Genomic DNA, 18,405 nt, shown 5'->3' with positions numbered 1-18,405 from the left:
TGCCTTGCATCTCTTGCATTTTGGATGTGGACATTTTCTGATTTATTCATTTGATATGGCACCTGTGATCCCTAGGAGTCGGAGGTAAATCATTATCCTGGAGATGTGCAGCTGTGCCGGTCATTTGTGCTCTCTCACGGCATTCATATTTACATATATACACCAGGGCTGTGGAGTCGGTAAGCCAAACCTGCGACTCCGACTCCTCAATTTCCCTTACACCGACTCCGACTCCAACTCCGACTCCACGACTCAGACTCCGACACATATTGCTTATATTTAAGTGAAAAATTTATTGTAGTACAATGTGAACCTCAGACATTTAATCATTTTTATGATCCAATAATCAAGATATTTAGATAGAACAGAATATATATTGGTGTACTACCCGGTTTTCATTCTTTTTGGTACAGATACGATATGGATAGACAGATATGGATAAATGGATATATAGATAGAGCAGATTTCTAATCTGCTTTTGCTATTGAAAACATTATCTATGAGCTCAAAAACCTTTCAGGTGATGCAGTTTTTTTTAAAAAGATGATCAGCTTTGGCAGCTGAAAAACGTATCCTCAAAAAACACAGGAAAAATGCTGTGTGTGAATGTAGCGTTAGATCAGGAATATAACAGCCATTTATAGGACATTTCATAACTTTCCCAAACTCCTATGAAAAAATATTCAGCACATCCTGCATTGAACTACTGTACCCAACTTATTATATATTTTAGGAGTCGGAGTCGGTCCATTTTATACCGACTCCAACTCCGACTCCACCAAAATGAGCACCGACTCCGACTCCACAGCCCTGATATACACAGCTCTAATATATATACAAATTTGCATACACACAGATCTACTACATAAACACATTGCATGCACATACACTGTGTATATATTAACCCATTTTGCAATTCCTTCCACTTCATGTGAAAGGTCTTGGAGCAAGTCAGAAGTCAGGTGGAAAGTTTGTCAGCTGCTCTCTGAGAATGTGCAGCCTCTGTGCAGGTCTTGGTATCCTCATATCCTGCTCTGCAGCGATCACAAAGGCTTCTCCCCTGTGTGAGTTCTCTGGTGAATTACAAGATTACATTTCTGCTTAAAACATTTCCCACATTCTGAACATGAAAAAGGCTTCTCCACTGTGTGAGTTCTCTGGTGTAAAACTAGGTATTTTTTCAATGCAAAACATTTTCCACATTCTGAACATGAATATGGCTTCTCCCTTGTGTGAGTTCTCTGATGTTCAACAAGTTGTGATCTCCCTCCATAACATTTTCCACATTCTGAACATGAATATGGCTTCTCCCCTGTGTGAGTTCGCTGGTGAATTACAAGATTACATTTATGTTTAAAACATTTCCCACATTCTGGACATAGATGTGGCCTTTCCCCTGTGTGAGTTCTCTGATGTGTGTTAAGATTTGTTTTCTCTGAAAAACATTTCCCACACTCTGAACATGAATATGGCTTCTCCCCTGTGTGAGTTCTCTGGTGAATAACAAGATCTGATTTCCATTTAAAACGTTTCCCACATTCTGAACATGAATATGGCTTCTCCCCTGTGTGAGTTATCTGATGTTGAACAAGTTGTGATCTCACTCCATAACATTTTCCACATTCTGAACATGAAAAAGGCTTCTCCCCTGTGTGAGTTCTCTGATGTTGAACAAGTTGTGATCTCGCTCCATAACATTTTCCACATTCTGAACATGAAAAAGGCTTCTCCCCTGTGTGAGTTCTCTGATGTTGAACAAGTTGTGATCTTACTCCATAATATTTTCCACATTCTGAACATGAAAAAAGCTTCTCCCCTGTGTGAGTTCTTTGATGCTGAACAAGTTGTGATCTCACTCCATAACATTTTCCACATTCTGAACATGAGAAAGGCTTCTCCCCTGTGTGAGTTCTGTGATGATTAAGAAGTTCTCGCTTACCTAAAAAACATTTCTCACATTCTGAACATGAATATGGCTTTTCCCCTGTGTGAGTTCTCTGGTGAGTAACAAGATTACATTTATGTTTAAAACATTTTCCACATTCTGAACACAGATGTGGCCTTTCCCCTGTGTGAGTTCTCTGATGTGTGTTAAGATTTGCTTTCTCTGAAAAACATTTCCCACACTCTGAACATGAATATGGCTTCTCCCCTGTGTGAGTTCTCTGGTGCATAACAAGATCTGATTTCCAGTTAAAACATTTCCCACATTGTGAACATGAATATGGCTTCTCTCCAGTGTGAATTCTCTCATGCCTAACAAGATCTGATTCACAGTGAAAAAACCTCCCACATTTGGAACAAGAAAATATTTTTGCCTCTGTGTGAATTTTTGGATGTTTAACAAAAGATGTTCTGAGTGGAAAATTATTTCCGTATTCTGAATGTGTAATTTGCTTCTTTGCTTTAAGAGAAGTTCGTTTTTTAATACCTCTTTTCTGATTTATATTTTCATTAGTAGACTGTAATGAATCAGAAGATAGGACCTGTTTCAAAGAAGGAGATGATAGATCTTTGCTGTGAAAAGATGATGGTTTATCTGGAGTAATGATCTTCACTTCAAGTGTATCCTGTTTGATCTCAAGGTCATCCGATTTAAAAATTGAAGAGGTCAGCTGTCTCTCTAATCTCCTGGTACAATCATCTGCCAAGAATAAAACCAATTATTTTTGAATAAAATATCCTTGAAACTTATATTTTTTGGACATTTCTACTCAAAATGTCCATAGAAATGGAAAGTTATGTAGTAAAACTGAATTATTCATTAAGACAATGACAACCCACGAGCTAATAGAAGACCTCACTGCATGAACCAGTGAAGCGTGATGATCAACTGTTTGTTCATTCTGCCTTCCAAATATAATAAAAAGCAACCAAGAAATGTTACGTAAGTGAAAATGATACTTAAAAAAAACAAAAAACTTTTACTGCTGCTGTAAAATAAAAAACAAAAAACATCCAGGTGTCAAAAAGCCACTAGTCCTATCGATTAATTCACTGATTATAAAGTGACTCTATTTTGTAAATTTAACAAAGTTTTCTGTCTTTCCGTAACACTATGGCTTCTGCAAATGGTGATATTGCATTACAAGCCAGACGTTTGCAGCTAGAATAGTCATTTACCACGTTAATGTATAGAGTGTATTTATGAATCATTTAGTGTTAGGTTCATTGGAAAAAAATGTGCTTTTCTTTCAAAAAAATAAGGCAATTTCTAAGTGACCCTAAACTTTTGAACGGTAGTGTAAAACCAAATGTTGGTAAAAATCTTTTTAAATAATTTGCAATTTTCAGGTATTAAAAAAAAAAAAAAGAAAAAAAAAAAAAAAGAAAATTAACCTTAAATTACCAGAATCATAAAGTATAATGTGTCAAAAAAAAATATATTTCAGAATCACTGCAATCAGAAGAAGCATAACACCACATAAAGTGACACATCAGGTTTGTAAAATGGGCCCTAGTTAGGAACACAAAACTGGCTGCATGAAGTGGTTAAACCAGGATATTTTGGGCAGTAAAACTGTGACTTGTAGGAATCTGTACTCACTCAGCTGATCTTGAGGTAGGCACAGGAGGCAGTTTTCATGCAAAGTCTAGGCAAGTTTATTTAATTTCATAAACCGCACCGGGTGGCAATACAAAACAGAGCCTTTTCATGTACAAAGTGAAAAACCAACTGAAAACAAATAGTCCACATGGTATTGCGGGTCTGCCCGCTCAGATCAGTGCATTTAGCAACACACACTGAAGGTGAACACAAACTGAAAGTAAATAGTCCCATATAGCACTGCGGCTCCGCCCGCTCAGGTCAGTGTCTTTAATAACACACACTGGAGGTCTCCACTTCTCCAGCCCCAGACACTGAATGAGAGACTCGACCTCCATTTTATCTGCCAAACCACGCCCCTGGGGATGGGATATGTGAGCGGTCATTTCCACCCATCTCTTATGACCACTCGTAAAACCCGGCCCTGCAATGGCTCAAATAACTCTCTCCGCACTATAGGTGCTGTAGCATACTTCTGAGCTCACATCACCACAGCTAATACATATCTCCCCTCAAGGACTTGTCCGGCAGCCCTCTTACAGACTATAGACAATAGCACATCTACTGAAATGATCAAATTCAAAGTTTTAATCACTAAAAAATGATTAGCTAGTGGTGAAACTTCTGTGGGGTAATTAGAGTATTTGCGGTGGTGTAACGTCAATGCAAGCTCAACTGTATTGGCATCCTGGATACTGATACAGTCGATAGCAATGTTGCAAGAGGGATCGTCAGATGATGCTTCCTCTATCATTCTTCCTCGACGACTGACGACTCAGTAATGTCATAACGCCCACTGCTCTACCGCTGTGCTGAGATGTACGGGCGCTTTAGACCACTCACTGCAAAAACAGGAACAGTGTGGGATCGAACAGGAGAGGTGAGTATTGTACTTCATTTTTTAATTAATGAGTACATTGTGGTGGCAATACTGTATAGAGGAATATGGGAAGTGCATTATTCTGTATGGATGACTATTGGAGTGCATTATGCTATATGGATTATGGGGAGTAGATTATACTGTAAGCACTATGGGGAATGCATTGTATTGTTTTAATTTTTTACGCTATTCCTCCCGCAGTATAAGTGATTAGACAACTTTACTCTTTGGGTCGGTGCAATTAGAGTGAAACTAGATTTATATTGGGTTTTTGTGTTTAGCTGCTTTTACACAATAAAAATTAATTTATAGAAAAAAATAATTATATTTGCATAGTTATGTTCTGAGAGCTTTAGCTTTTTTATTTCTCCACTGCCTGAGTGCTGTATTATGGTTATTATGTATTATGGTGTCACAAAATCAGCGATCTCGCCAGCAAGATCGCTGTGTGTAATGGGGCCCTTAAGATAGCTTTCCTTTTAACCTAGGTCCAATAAGAAGGGCTTACTCAGCAAACATATCCAAAAGAGACAGGTACATAGTGTGGGGTCCTGACTCCTGCCGTGACTAACTGCCGTAGTAATAACTGCATCTTCACAATACTATTGCTGCATTGATACTTATGCTGCAGGGAGACACGTGCCTGACCTGCACACGTGCCCCCCTAGGAGGCATCTAAATATATAGGACTGAGTAGAGGATCAGGTGAGAGGGATTGTGGGAACTCATTTGGAATAAATTACCAATTGCCTAGCACACCAGGGGATGTTAGACAATCAAAGGCACAGGGCCTGGCTACTTCCATATGCTAGTAAAAGGTACTATCACACTTAGCGATGCACCAGCGATCCCAACATCGATATGATGCGGTCAGGATCGCTGGTGCATCGCTAAGTGGTCGCTAGTGAGCTGCCAAACAGGCAGATCTTACCAGCGACATAGCAGGGGTCGCTACTTACCTGGCAGACGAGGCGATGAAGACGTCCTCCCGCCCGCGTCGCTCGTCTCCACAGCAGGAAGCTGACGACGAGAAACGGCCCAGGACGTTCTCGCGCGATCAGCGATAACCAGCGGGGGAGCCGGTCGGAGGCAAGTATCACACATAGCAATATCGCTGCTGCGTCACAAAATCAGTGACATTATAATAAATTTTATTTTTATAGCGCCGACATATTCCGCAGCACTTTACATTTCAGAGGGGACTTCTACAGACAATAGACATTACAGCATAACAATAATCACATAGATCATAACAGATAACAAGAGGAATAAGGGCCCTGCTCGCAAGCTTACAATCTATGAGGAAAAAAGGGAGACACGAAAGGTGGGTGGTAACAGTTGCCCTGATTGTATGGACCAGCCATAATGTTAAGTGTGTAACAGTACAGACGCAGAGGGCTAATGGATGCATAAAGCATGTGGGAAAATGATGCGGGGAACCTGGTTATGGTTAAAACTTTTGGCTGTGCCACACAGGGATAAGCCGGATTACTTACCGGTAATGCTCTTTTAATGAGTCCACGACAGCACCCACTGGAGGTATCGGATCCGCCCCATTTGGAACAGGAAACCCTACAGGAAAGATAAAAGGGGCGGTCCGCCTTTCCTCCTCAGTTTTGCATTTCAGAGTACCAGGAGGACCGCCAAGGATTAGGCAATGTCTTGAACTTGTAACTTTACTTATCCAACTTTAGCAGATATACTTTTAATATTGATATTTCTAGCAGGGAGGGAAGTGAGCGGGTGCTGTCGTGGACTCATTAAAAGAGCATTACCGGTAAGTAATCCGGCTTTTTACCCTTCGCCACGACAGCACCCACTGGAGAGATTCCAGAGACCATCACCTGGGTGGGACCACCGTGCTAAGGACAGTCCTGCCAAAGCTTAGGTCAGAAGTAGACGAAAGGTCAAGTCTATAGTGTCTATAGAAGGTAGAAGGGGATGACCAAATTGCCGCCTTACATATGGTTTCAATTGGAACGTCTCCCCTCTCCGCCCAGGAGGCCGCCATTGCTCTGGTGGAATGTGCTCTGATGTCGTCCGGAGGTTCTTCCTTTTTTGCAGAGTAGGCTAAACGAATGGCATCCCTGATCCATCGGGAAATGGTGCTCTTTGTGACTCCATACCCTTTTTTACAGCCCTGAAAAGAAATAAAGAGAGCCCTACACTGCCTCCAGCTCTCGGACCTTTCAATATACTTTAGGACAGTTCTCCTGAAGTCCAAAGTGTGGAATTTCTGCTCTTCCGGAGTGGAGGGATCTTCAAAGAAGGTTGGGAGGAGTATTTCCTGAGACCTATGGTACTTTGTTGATACCTTAGGCAGGTATGAGGGGTCTGGCTTTAATATTAATCTATCCCGGTATATCTGCAAAAAGGGTGGATCTATGGACAGGGCCTGGATATCACCCACTCTCCTAGCGGATGTCAGTGCTACCAAGAGGGCCGTCTTAAATGATAAATATTTAAGGGATATCGTATCTATCGGTTCAAAAGGTTCTTCTGTCAGGGCGTCTAAAACCAAGTTTAAGTCCCATGTAGGGATTGTAGGTATGTGAACCGGAGTTATTCTTTCACATGCTGTAATGAATCGTGATATCCACTTATTCCCTGCTATGTTATGGCCATACAGCGCGCCCAACGCAGACACCTGTACTTTCAGTGTGTTTACTGACAAGCCCAATTCCTTCCCTTTTTGTAAGAATTCTAAGATAGGAACTATCGGGACTTCTGCTGTATGAGATGCTGTATGAAACTGTAGGAATTTCTTCCATATTCTTTTATAAATTTGGGTTGTGGACTGCTTCCTGCTCTGTAGAAGCGTAGTAATTAATGATTCCGAAAAACCTCTTGATCTTAATAGGTGCCTTTCAAGTTCCACGCCGTCAAGTGTAAGTTGTCCACTTGAGGGTGGAAGAAAGGGCCTTGGGAGAGTAGGTTGGGGTTTGAGGGAAGAACCCAAGGATCTGTCACTGACATAATTCGTAGCCACGAGAACCACGGTCTCTTGGGCCAGAATGGAGCCATCAGGATTACTCTCGCCTTTTCCTCTCTGATTTTCCGAATCACTTGTGGTAGGAGAATCAATGGAGGGAAGGCGTATGCCAGCTTGAATTTCCATGAGGCCTGGAGGGCATCCAGTATGTCTGGGTGATCTACTGGAGACAGGGAAGCAAAGGTTTTTGTTTGTCTGTTGTCCCTTGTGGCGAAGAGGTCCACTTGAGGATGCCCCCATAGAGCTACTATGTCCTGGAAGATTCGGCGATTGAGGCACCACTCCCCTTGCCGAAGTGTGTGTCGGCTTAAGAAATCTGCTTCTTGGTTGTCCTCTCCTCTGATATGAAGAGCTGAGAGGGACAACAAATTGCTTTCGGCTAAGCTTAAGATTCTTGCCGCAGAAGACATCAGAGTCTCTGATCGAGTACCTCCTTGTCTGTTTATGTAGGCCACTGTGGTGGTGTTGTCCGACAGGATCCTGACATGTTTCTGTTGGAGCTGTGGAAGGAAATGATGTAGAGCATAGTATACTGCTGTCAGTTCTTTTAAATTAGACGAGTATTCTCTTTCCTCTCTATTCCATCTTCCTTGACAAAAGCTATTCCCCATATGGGCTCCCCAGCCTTGGGGGCTAGCGTCGGTGGTTAGGATACCAGATGGTACTATGACCCATGGGACTCCTGAGGATAGATGGTCATCATCTAACCACCATTCTAGAGAAGTCAAGACCTCCTGAGTTAGGGTTATCTTGCTCTCGAGGTGACCACCATGTCACCTCTCCTCCTGGAGGATCTGATGCTGAAGTGTCCGGACATGATAATGGGCCCACCGGACTGCAGGGGCACAGGAATCTAGCGACCCCAATAGCGACATTGCCCCTCTCAGAGACATGCGTGGTCTATCTATGGCTGCCTCTACTTTCTCTTTTGTTAGTGCAATCTTTACCTGAGGAAGTAGACATTTCTGGGTTATGGAGTTCAATTGGAACCCCAAAAACATCTGGAGGGATTGCGGAACGAGCCTGGATTTCTGTATATTAATGATCCAGCCTAGGTCCTGCAAAGATGAGACTGCATCAGCCACTTGTTCGGTACATTGGGTATCCGAGTTCCCGATTATTAGGAAGTCGTCTAAGTAAGGTACGATTAAAGTATCTTTTTGACGAAGATAGGCCATCACCTCTGCCATCACCTTGGTGAAGATTCTTGGCGCTGTAGAGAGGCCGAAAGACATGGCTGTGTACTGAAAATGACGGACCTTGCCATCGAACACCACTGCAAACCCTTAGATATTTTTGGTATCTATTATGGATAGGAAGATGATAGTAAGCATCTTTTAAGTCAATCCCCGCCATCACACAATTTGGAAAGAGAAGCTTTATGGTGGATCTGATTGATTCCATCTTAAACTTATAAATTTTTTATAAACGTATTAAGCTTCCTTAAATTAATAATTGTTCTAAACGTACCATCTGGTTTGGAAATTAAAAATAAAGGAGAGTAGAAGCCTCTACCTTCCTGTCCCTCTTTCTTTTTTTTTTTTCCTGCCGTCCCCCCGGAAGTTGCTCCTCCTCCCTGGGATCACCGCGCGCATGCCCCGACGCGCTCTCAGCCATCCCGCCCCGGAACTTCAACCATTACTTCCGGGGGGTCAGGAGACTCTGCGCCGGCCGGCTACCGCGCCGCTTTGATGTGCGGCCCCCGCTCTCCATGCGGTCCCCCCTCTATGCACCGCCACCGCTGCTGTGCGATTTTATTTCAAAAGAAAACTTTTTTTTTTTTTTTTTTCTGCGCCACTGGCGCTCTTACCACTCCAGTAGCGGTGCGTCCCGGTGCCTACCGGCGCTCTCCTGGGTGAGACGGGGCGGCCCTCCCCGGACCCAGTCATCACCCTTCGTTCACCAGACGAGGGGGGAGCCGTCTAGCGGAATCTCCCCCGACGCTGCCTCCGGACCGCAGCCCCTGCCGTTCACATGGAGACTACACAGGCGGCATGCCTGGCCCAGGTATTCTTTCCTGAAGGATATCGTGGCTCCGTTTGGAACAGGAAACCAAAACTGAGGAGGAAAGGCGGACCGCCCCTTTTATCTTTCCTGTAGGGTTTCCTGTTCCAAATGGGGCGGATCCGATACCTCCAGTGGGTGCTGTCGTGGCGAAGGGTAAAATTTAGGTTAATGTGTTGAGGCGGTAGGCCAGTCGGAATAAATGCATTTTCAGGGCACGCTTAAAATTGTAGGGATTGGGGACTAATCACATTGACCTGGGAAGTGCATTCCAAAGAATTGGCGCAGCACGTGTATAGTCTTGGAGACGGGAGTGGTAGGTTCTGATTATTGAGCATGCTAACCTCAGGTCATCAGCAGAACGGAGGGCACGGGTAGGGTGGTAGACAAACGAGGGAGGAGATGTAGGGTGGTGCTGAGCCATGGAGTGCTTTGTGGGTGAGGGTAATAAGTTTGTACTGGATTCTGGAGTGGATGGGTAGCCAGTGTGAGGACTGGCACAAGGTAGAGGCATTGGTGTAACGATTGGCGAGGAATATGATCCTGGCTGCAGCATTTAAGAAAGATTGGAGAGGGGAGAGTTTGGTAAGAGGGAGACTGATTAGAAGAGAATTACAATAGTCGAGACGAGAAAGAATAAGAGAAACAGTAAGTGTTTTTGCGGAGTCAAAAGTAAGAAAATGTTGAATTCTAGAAATGTTTTTGAGATGCAGATAACAAGTGAGCCAGTGATCGGATGTGGGGGGCAAAGGAAAGCTCGGAGTCAAGTATGACCCCAAGACAGCGGGCATGTTGCTGGGGAGTAATAGAGGAACCACACACAGAAATGGCAGTGTCGGGTATAGGTACATTAGTAGAGGGAGGAAATACAAGGAGTTCAGTCTTTGAGGAGAAGAGTCTTGAGGAGATCATTTGCATATTCCCAGTGCCTTCTGGGATAAGTGAAGAGTCTCCGCGAGCTCAACGATCACTGGGTTTTGGCCGTTGCAGCTGAAAAGAGGAAATCGGAAAACCAGGGGAAGAGTCTTGAGGAGATCATTTGCATATTCCCAGTGCCTTCTGGGATAAGTGAAGAGTCTCCGCGAGCTCAACGATCACTGGGTTTTGGCGGTTGCAGCTGAAAAGAGGAAATCAGAAAAACCGCGCGCCGTTTTTAAGAAATCTCAAGATGGAAGAGGCCAGGAGCCATTTGGTGAGCTGCATTTCTTGCTACATGTTCACAGATTTACCAGTGGAAAAGCCAAACTTCACATGCCACAAATGCAAGCTTGTGACCCTGTTGGAGGAAAAGTTGCAAAATCTCGAAGAGAGGTTAGCTACGTTGAAGATCATTAAGGAAGGTGAAGAGTTCTTGGACAGAGCAGAATTATCTCTTCATGTTACAGAAAGAGAAGAAATTCGAAGTGCACCTGAAGAAACAGAGGAATGGAGACATGTGACCCAGAGAAGCAGGAGGATCAGGAGGCAGTCAGCACCCATACTGCTCAGAAACCAGTACAGGCTCTCACGCAGGAAAACGATGAATACATCAGGATAAGACCTTGCCAACAAACAGCAACCTTGTACGCCTTCAGAGTCCTCCTGGATGGAGAAAGAAAAATATTGTGACGAAGAAACGGAGAGTGGTGGTCATGGGGGATTCCCTGTTGAGAGGAACAGAGGCCACTATCTGCAGACCGGATATAACTTCAAGAGAAATGTGCTGTCTTCCAGGTGCAAAAATTAAAGATGTGTCTGACAGGATATCAGGACTCTTCAGACCTACAGATAACTACCCACTCCTGCTACTACATGTGGGGACAAATGACACCGCAAGAAACGACCTGGAAACCATCTGCAGAGACTTTGAAGACTTAGGCAAGAAAGTGAAAGAACTGGGAGCGCAGGTGGTCTTCTCTTCCATCCTCCCAGTGGATGGCCATGGAACAAGGAGGTGGAATAAGATTCTGCAGGTGAACAACTGGCTACGTCGATGGTGCCATCAGCAACGATTTGGATTTCTGGATCACGGAGTGAACTACTTATACGATGGACTACTTGCTAGAGATGGGGTGCACCTTACGAAGACTGGAAAGCAGCTATTTGGAAGTCGCCTTGCTACACTTGCAAGGAGAGCTTTAAACTAGAACAACATGGGAAGGGAAGCAAAAGACCAGAAAAAGCCATACACCTGACAAATGCTATTGAGAACTCTGCTATTAGAAGTGGAAAGGAAGAACAAAGACGAAAGAATCTAATTAATACAAATATTGGAGAAAGCGAAACCAATCACAAACTAAAATGTTTCTATACTAATGCACAAAGCATGGGCAACAAACAAGGAGAATTGGAACTACTAACACAGGAAAAGAAATATGATGTCATTGGAATCACTGAAACTTGATGGGACAATACACATGATTGGAATACAAGACTAGAAGGATACAACTTATTTGCAAGAAACAGACTTGATAAACGAGGAGGGGGTGTCGCATTGTATGTTAGAAATGCGTATATCTGCACAGAGATTGAAGCTTCAGAGACTGGGAGTTCTGTGGAAACTGTTTGGGTAAGAATACAAGGACAGAACAATGGAAAGGACACCATTGTAGGCATTTACTACAGGTCGCCTGTGCAAGCTGAAGATATGGATGAACTCTTTATGCATCAAATGGCCAAGTTCTCCAAAAAATATGACATAGTTGTCATGGGAGATTTCAACTATCCAGACATTTGTTGGGAATCTCTCTCAGGCAAAACTAACAGGTCAAGGAAATTCTTATCCTCTCTTGCTGACAACTTTATCTTCCAAAAGGTAAAGGAGAAAACAAGGGGAACTGCTACCTTGGATCTAATCCTTACAAACAGGGAGGAAATGGTTGAGGAGGTAAAAGTGGCTGGGACACTAGGAGGTAGCGACCATGCTATTTTAGAATTTTGGATAACTAGAGGCGGAAGACCTGTGAAGACTCAGACGTCAAGGTTAGATTTCAGAAAGGCAGATTTTAAGGGATTCAGAAAGAGAATTGGAGGGATCCAATGGCTGGATATCCTTAAAGACAAAAATGTCCAGGAAGGATGGGAAATCTTGAAAAATGAAATTCTCAAAGCACAGTTGTTAACAATTCCGAAAAGAGGGAAGAATAGGAAGCATTTAAGGAAACCAGGATGGATGAACACAGAACTTAAGCACATGCTAAAAAGGAAGAAAAAAATGTTTATAAAATGGAAAGAGGGAGGCATATCTAAAGAAGAATATAATGCTGTCTGCAGAACCTGCAGGGCACAAATCAGATTAGCTAAAGCTGAAAATGAATTGAGGCTTGCAAGAGATGTCAAAAGCAATAATAAAGGATTTTGGGGATATGTCAAAAGTAAAAGAAAAGTCAAAGATGCTATAGGATTTTTACAGGATGAAAATGATGAAATGGTAAGACAGGATGTTGAGAAGGCTGAACTTTTAAATTCCTATTTTGCATCTGTTTTCTCTCAGAAAGGAAATGTAACATCAACTGTTATTCACTGTCCTATTAAGGGAATAGAAGAATCCAGGATATCTATAAACAGAAAGATAGTGAGGAAACACTTAGCTAACCTAAATGAATTCAAGTCTCCAGGTCCAGATGAATTACACCCCAGAGTACTGAAGGAGATAGCAGAAGAAATTTTTGAACCCCTCTCCATAATCTTTGAAAATTCTTGGAGAACAGGAGAAGTGCCAGAAGACTGGAGAAGAGCAAATGTTGTTCCTATCTTCAAAAAGGGGAAGAAGGTGGACCCAGGCAACTATAGGCCGGTGAGTCTGACTTCTATACCAGGAAAGATCTTTGAACAAATTATTAAACAACATGTATGTCAATACCTGGATAAGAATGAAGTGATTAAACAGAGTCAGCATGGGTTTGTAACTAATAAGTCATGTCAGACTAATTTAATTTCCTTCTATGACGGTATTACTGATTGGGTGGATCAAGGAAATGCTGTAGATATAGTATATCTTGACTTCAGCAAAGCATTTGACAAAGTATCTCAAACAAACCTTATTGAAAAAATGACTAAGTATGGAATGGACAAGGCAACTGTTAGGTGGATTCATAATTGGCTTAGTGATCGGACCCAAAGAGTGGTCGTAAATGGCTGCACATCCAGTTGGAAGAATGTCTCAAGTGGGGTACCACAGGGCTCTGTCCTGGGCCCTGTATTGTTCAACATCTTTATCAACGATTTAGATGAAGGAATTGAGGGTAAACTGATTAAATTTGCTGATGACACAAAGCTAGGAGGGATAGCTAATACTAGAGAAGAGAGAGAGAGGATTCAAAAAGATTTAAATAAACTGGAGAAGTGGGCAGCAACTAACAGAATGGTTTTTAACAGGGAGAAATGCAAAGTACTACATCTGGGCAATAAAAATGAAAAAAGCATATATAGAATGGGAGGAATAGGGCTAAGTAACAGCACATGTGAAAAAGACTTGGGTATACTAATAGATCACAGACTGAATATGAGTCAACAGTGTGATGCAGCAGCAAAAAAGGCAAATGCAATTCTAGGATGTATTAACAGAAGCATACAGTCTAGATCACGTGAAGTCATTATTTCCCTCTACTCCTCTTTGGTCAGACCTCATCTGGAATATTGTGTCCAATTTTGGGCACCACATTTTAAAAAAGACATCAACAAACTGGAGCAAGTTCAGAAAAGAGCGACCAGAATGGTGACCGGTCTGCAAACCCTGTCTTATGAGGAAAGGTTGCAGGATTTGGGAATGTTTAGTTTGCAAAAGAGAAGACTGAGAGGAGACTTAATAGCTGTCTACAAATATCTAAAGGGCTGTCACATTGTAGAAGGATCAACTTTATTCTCATTTGCACAAGGAAAGACTAGAAGCAATGGGATGAAGCTGAATGGGAGGAGACACAGATTAGATATTAGAAAAAACTTTTTGACAGTTAGAGTGATCAATGAGTGGAACAGGCTGCCACGAGAAGTGGTGAGTTCTCCTTCAATGGAAGACTTCAAACAGAGGCTGGACAGACATCTAACTGGGATGATTTAGCGAATCCTGCTTTGAGCAGGGGGTTGGACCAGATGGCCCAGGAGGTCCCTTCCAACTCTACGATTCTATGGTTCTATGACAGGTTCAGTTTCAGATATAGTGAGGACATGATGTTAGACACAGCGTTTAGACAATCGCCAGTGTTTTCTAAAAAGGCAGGCGTGATGTCAGGAGAGGAAGCATATAATTGGGTGTCATCAGCATAGAGATGGTACTGGAAACCAAATCTACTGATTGTTTGACCAATAGGGGCAGTGTACAAAGAGAAGAGGAGGGGGCCTAGAACCGATCCTTGAGGAACCCTAACTGTAAGGGGAAGATGAGAGGAGGAGCCAGCAAAAGATACAGTAAAGGAGCTGTCAGAGAGATAGGAGGAAAACTAGGAGAGAACGGTGTCCTTGATGCTGATGGAGCGGAGCATAGTGAGGTGGAGCTGATGATCCACCGTGTGGAATGCTGCAGAGAGATCCAAGAGAATTAGCATGGAATAGTGACCGTTAGATTTAGCTGTTAGTAGATCATTAGAGACTTTAGTGAGGGCAGTTTCAGTAGAGTGTAGAGAGCGGAAACCGGATTGGAGAGGGTCGAGAATAGAGTTATCAGAGAGATAGCGGATAAGACGGGAGTGGACCAGGCGTTCCAGGAGTTTAGAGATGAAGGGAAGATTAGAGACAGGTCTATAGTTAGCGGCACTTTTTTGGTCGAGGGATGGTTTTTTAAGTAGTGGATGTATGATGGCATGCTTAAATAAGGAGGGAAAGATACCAGAAGAGAGAGAGGTTAAATATTTTAGTTAGGTGAGTGGTGACAGCAGGGGAAAGGGACTGGAGGAGATGTGATGGAAACGGGTCACTGATGCAAGTGGTTGGGCGAGAAGATGCTAGGAGCCTGCTTACTTCTTCTGTGACTGGTTCAAAATCAGAGAGTGAGCTAGATGCAGTGGGGGAGGGAGGACAGTGCATGATATGAGGTGATTGGGAGATAATTTCCTGTCGGATATGGTAAATTTTTTCCTTGAAGTAATTGGCCAGATCGTCAGATCGAAGCTCCGTGGTTGGGGCCTGCACTCTTGGGTTGAGCAGCGAATGAAAAGTGTCAAAGAGACGTTTAGGGTTATTGGACAGTGAGGTGATGAGGGTGTTGAAATAAGGTTGTTTGGAGAGGTGAAGGGCAGTGTTGTATGTTCCAAGCATAAACTTAAAATGGATGAAATCTTCGTGTAGATTGGATTTCCTTCATACACATTCGGCACACCACTGCAGGAAACGTGTTTGCAGGGTGTGCCAGGGTTGTCGCTGTCTTTGTCGTGTTGTTCTATGTATAGGAGGTGCAAATTCATCCAGGGCAGTTTGAAGTGTTTCATTGTAATGCTTCAGTGCAGAATCAGGACATGAGAGGGAGGAGCTAGGGGCCAATGAAGACTGCAAATTTTTCCTAAGTTTCTGGGTGTTAATGGCCTGAAAGTTTCTATAAGTATGGACAGTGGGGGTGACCTGAGCGACCTGGCAGTTCTTGATAGAGAATGAAAGAAGGTTGTGATCAGAGAGCGGGAGAGGAGAGTTCGCGAAATCATCCACTGCACAAAGCCGGGAGAAGACCAAGTCGAGGGAGTTTCCGTCTTCATGCGTTGGAGAATTAGTAAGCTGTGAAAGGCCAAACGAGGAGGTTAGAGATAAAAAGTGGGTAGCAGATGGGGAGAAGGGAAGAGCAATGGGGATGTTGAAATCACCCATGATGAGGGTAGGGATGTCACAGGAGAGAAAATGTGGAAGCCAAGTGGCAAAATGATCCAGGAACTGATGGCAGGGGCCGGGAGGACGATATACCACCGCCACTCGCATGGAGAAGGGGGTGTAGAGTCTGACGGCATGGACCTCAAAAGAAGGGAAGACTAGTGAGGGTACTTGAGGGATAACCGGAAAGGTACATTTGGATGATAGGAGTAGATCAACGCCTCCACCTGCTCTTTTGTCTGATCTTGGGGTATGAGAGAAGTGTAATCCCCCATATGAAAGAGCAGCAGCAGCAGTGTCTGACTGCTGGATCCAGGTTTCAGTAAGAGCCAGGAGGTTAAGAGAATTTGAAAGGAAGAAGTCATGGATGAAGGACAGTTTACTTTACATCAGCACAATTTTGGAAACAATTTTTTTATGTTCGGAAGTTATAAGGGTTTAACGTTGACCAGCAATTTCTCATTTTTACAACAAAATTTGCAAAACCATTTTTATAGGGACCACATCACATTCAAAGTGACTTTGAGGGGTCTATACGACAGAAAATGCCCAAAAAATGACACCATTCTAAAAACTGCACCCCTCAAGGTACTCAAAACCACACTCAAGAAGTTTATTGACCCTTCAGGTGTTTCACAGGAGTTTTTGGAATGTGGAAGGAAAAAATAAACATATACTTTCTTTTCACATAAAATTTCCTTTTGACCTAATTTTTTTTACTTCTGCAAGGGTAACAGGATAAAATGGACAATACATTTTGTTGTGCTATTTCTCTTGAGCATGCCGATACCCCATATGTGGGCAAAATCTACTGTTTGGGCACACAGCAGGGCTCGAAAGGGAAGAAGCGTAATTTCACTTTTTGAATGTAAAATTTGCTGGCATAATTAGCGGTTGCCATGTCGCGTTTGGAGAGCCCCTCCTGTGCCTAAACAGTGGAAACCCCCCCACAAGTGACACCATTTTGGAAACTAGACCCCCTTAGGGAACTTATCTGGATGTGTATTGAGCACCTTAAATCCACAGGTGCTTCACAGAAGTTTATAACATTAAGCAGTGAAAAAAAAAAAAAAAATCAAATGACATTTATCTGGGAAAAATCTTTTTTAGCTCCAAGTTTTGCATTTTCATAAGGGTGAGGAGAAATTGCTCCAAATAATTTGTTGTGCAATTTCTCCTGAGTGCGCAGATACCCCATATGTGGAGGGAAACTACTTTTGAGGCACAGTGCAAAGCTCAGAAGGGAATTAGCACCATATTACAGTGCAGATTTTTATGCACTTGTTTGAGGGTGCCATGTTACATTGGCAGAGCCCCTGAGGTGCCAGAACAGCAGAACCCCCCATAAGTGACCCCATTTTACCAATTAAACCTCTCAATGAATTCATCTAGGGGTGCAGTTATTATATTGACAATACTGGTGTGTCACAAACTTTTATACAAAAAAAAATAAGAATAAAGCAGCACACTGTTTACCGTATCATAGAAAACCTAAGTCCTTTATTTTAGAAAAGTATACATGGACAAGGTTTGTGAGGGCAGGACAAGTGCAGGCATGCAGACAAAAGAAAGGACTATGGCCGTTGCACGTGGAAAGCGTGTTAAATGTGAAACGGCCGTAGTCCTGTCTTTGGTCTGCATGCCTGCACTTGTCCTGCCCTCACAAACCTTGTCCATGTATACTTTTCTAAAATAAAGGACTTAGGTTTTCTAGGATACGGTAAACAGAGTGTGCTGCTTTTTTATTTTTTTGGATTGCTTCTTCATGTGTGCTTCTTCAATCAAGCACCTTTACTACCGTGCTTTCACCCTGAAAAGTGTCGCTGACTCAAGAGTCCACCCACTCCACCAGTAAGTAGACTGTTTCTTAGTGCCATTCTATTTTTTTTTTTTCTTCATTTTTATCTGCCTGTTGAGATACAAACTTTTATACCATTTGGCAGTGAAGAAAAAATAATTTACATTTTTACCACCAAGATTGTGTGTTAGCCCCAAGTTTTACATTTTCACACTGGGAAATGGGTAAAAATGGCAACAGAATTTTTCCCACAATTTCGGCTGAATGTAGAAATACCTCATATGTGGCTGTACAGTACTACTTTGCCATACGTAGTGACTCAGGAGGGGAGGAGCGCTATTTGCCTACTGGAGCGCAGATTTTCCTAGGCTAGTTTGCGGATTCCATATAAATAGCCCCTAATTTCTAAAAAA

General features: G+C 42.9%; 1 protein-coding gene across 2 annotated transcripts in view; it reads right to left on the bottom strand.

Annotated features, from left to right (window-relative positions):
• Positions 1-273: 273 nt before the first annotated feature.
• Positions 274-18,405, bottom strand: part of LOC141052932 (uncharacterized) — a 251,013-nt gene continuing 232,881 nt past the window's right edge. For both annotated transcript variants that reach the window (XM_073550256.1, XM_073550260.1), the window contains one exon: positions 274-2,644. In XM_073550256.1, coding sequence (XP_073406357.1) covers positions 1,044-2,644 — 1,601 coding nt within the window. In that variant the 3' untranslated portion in view covers positions 274-1,043. The remainder of the gene's footprint in view (positions 2,645-18,405) is intronic.

Source organism: Dendrobates tinctorius, unplaced genomic scaffold (genome assembly GCF_039654945.1).
Source record: "Dendrobates tinctorius isolate UK_male_01 unplaced genomic scaffold, ASM3965494v1 ptg000164l, whole genome shotgun sequence".
Taxonomy (NCBI): domain Eukaryota; kingdom Metazoa; phylum Chordata; class Amphibia; order Anura; family Dendrobatidae; genus Dendrobates; species Dendrobates tinctorius.
Note: the sequence above shows the minus strand (reverse complement) of the source record. Positions and strands in the feature narration are given on the sequence as shown.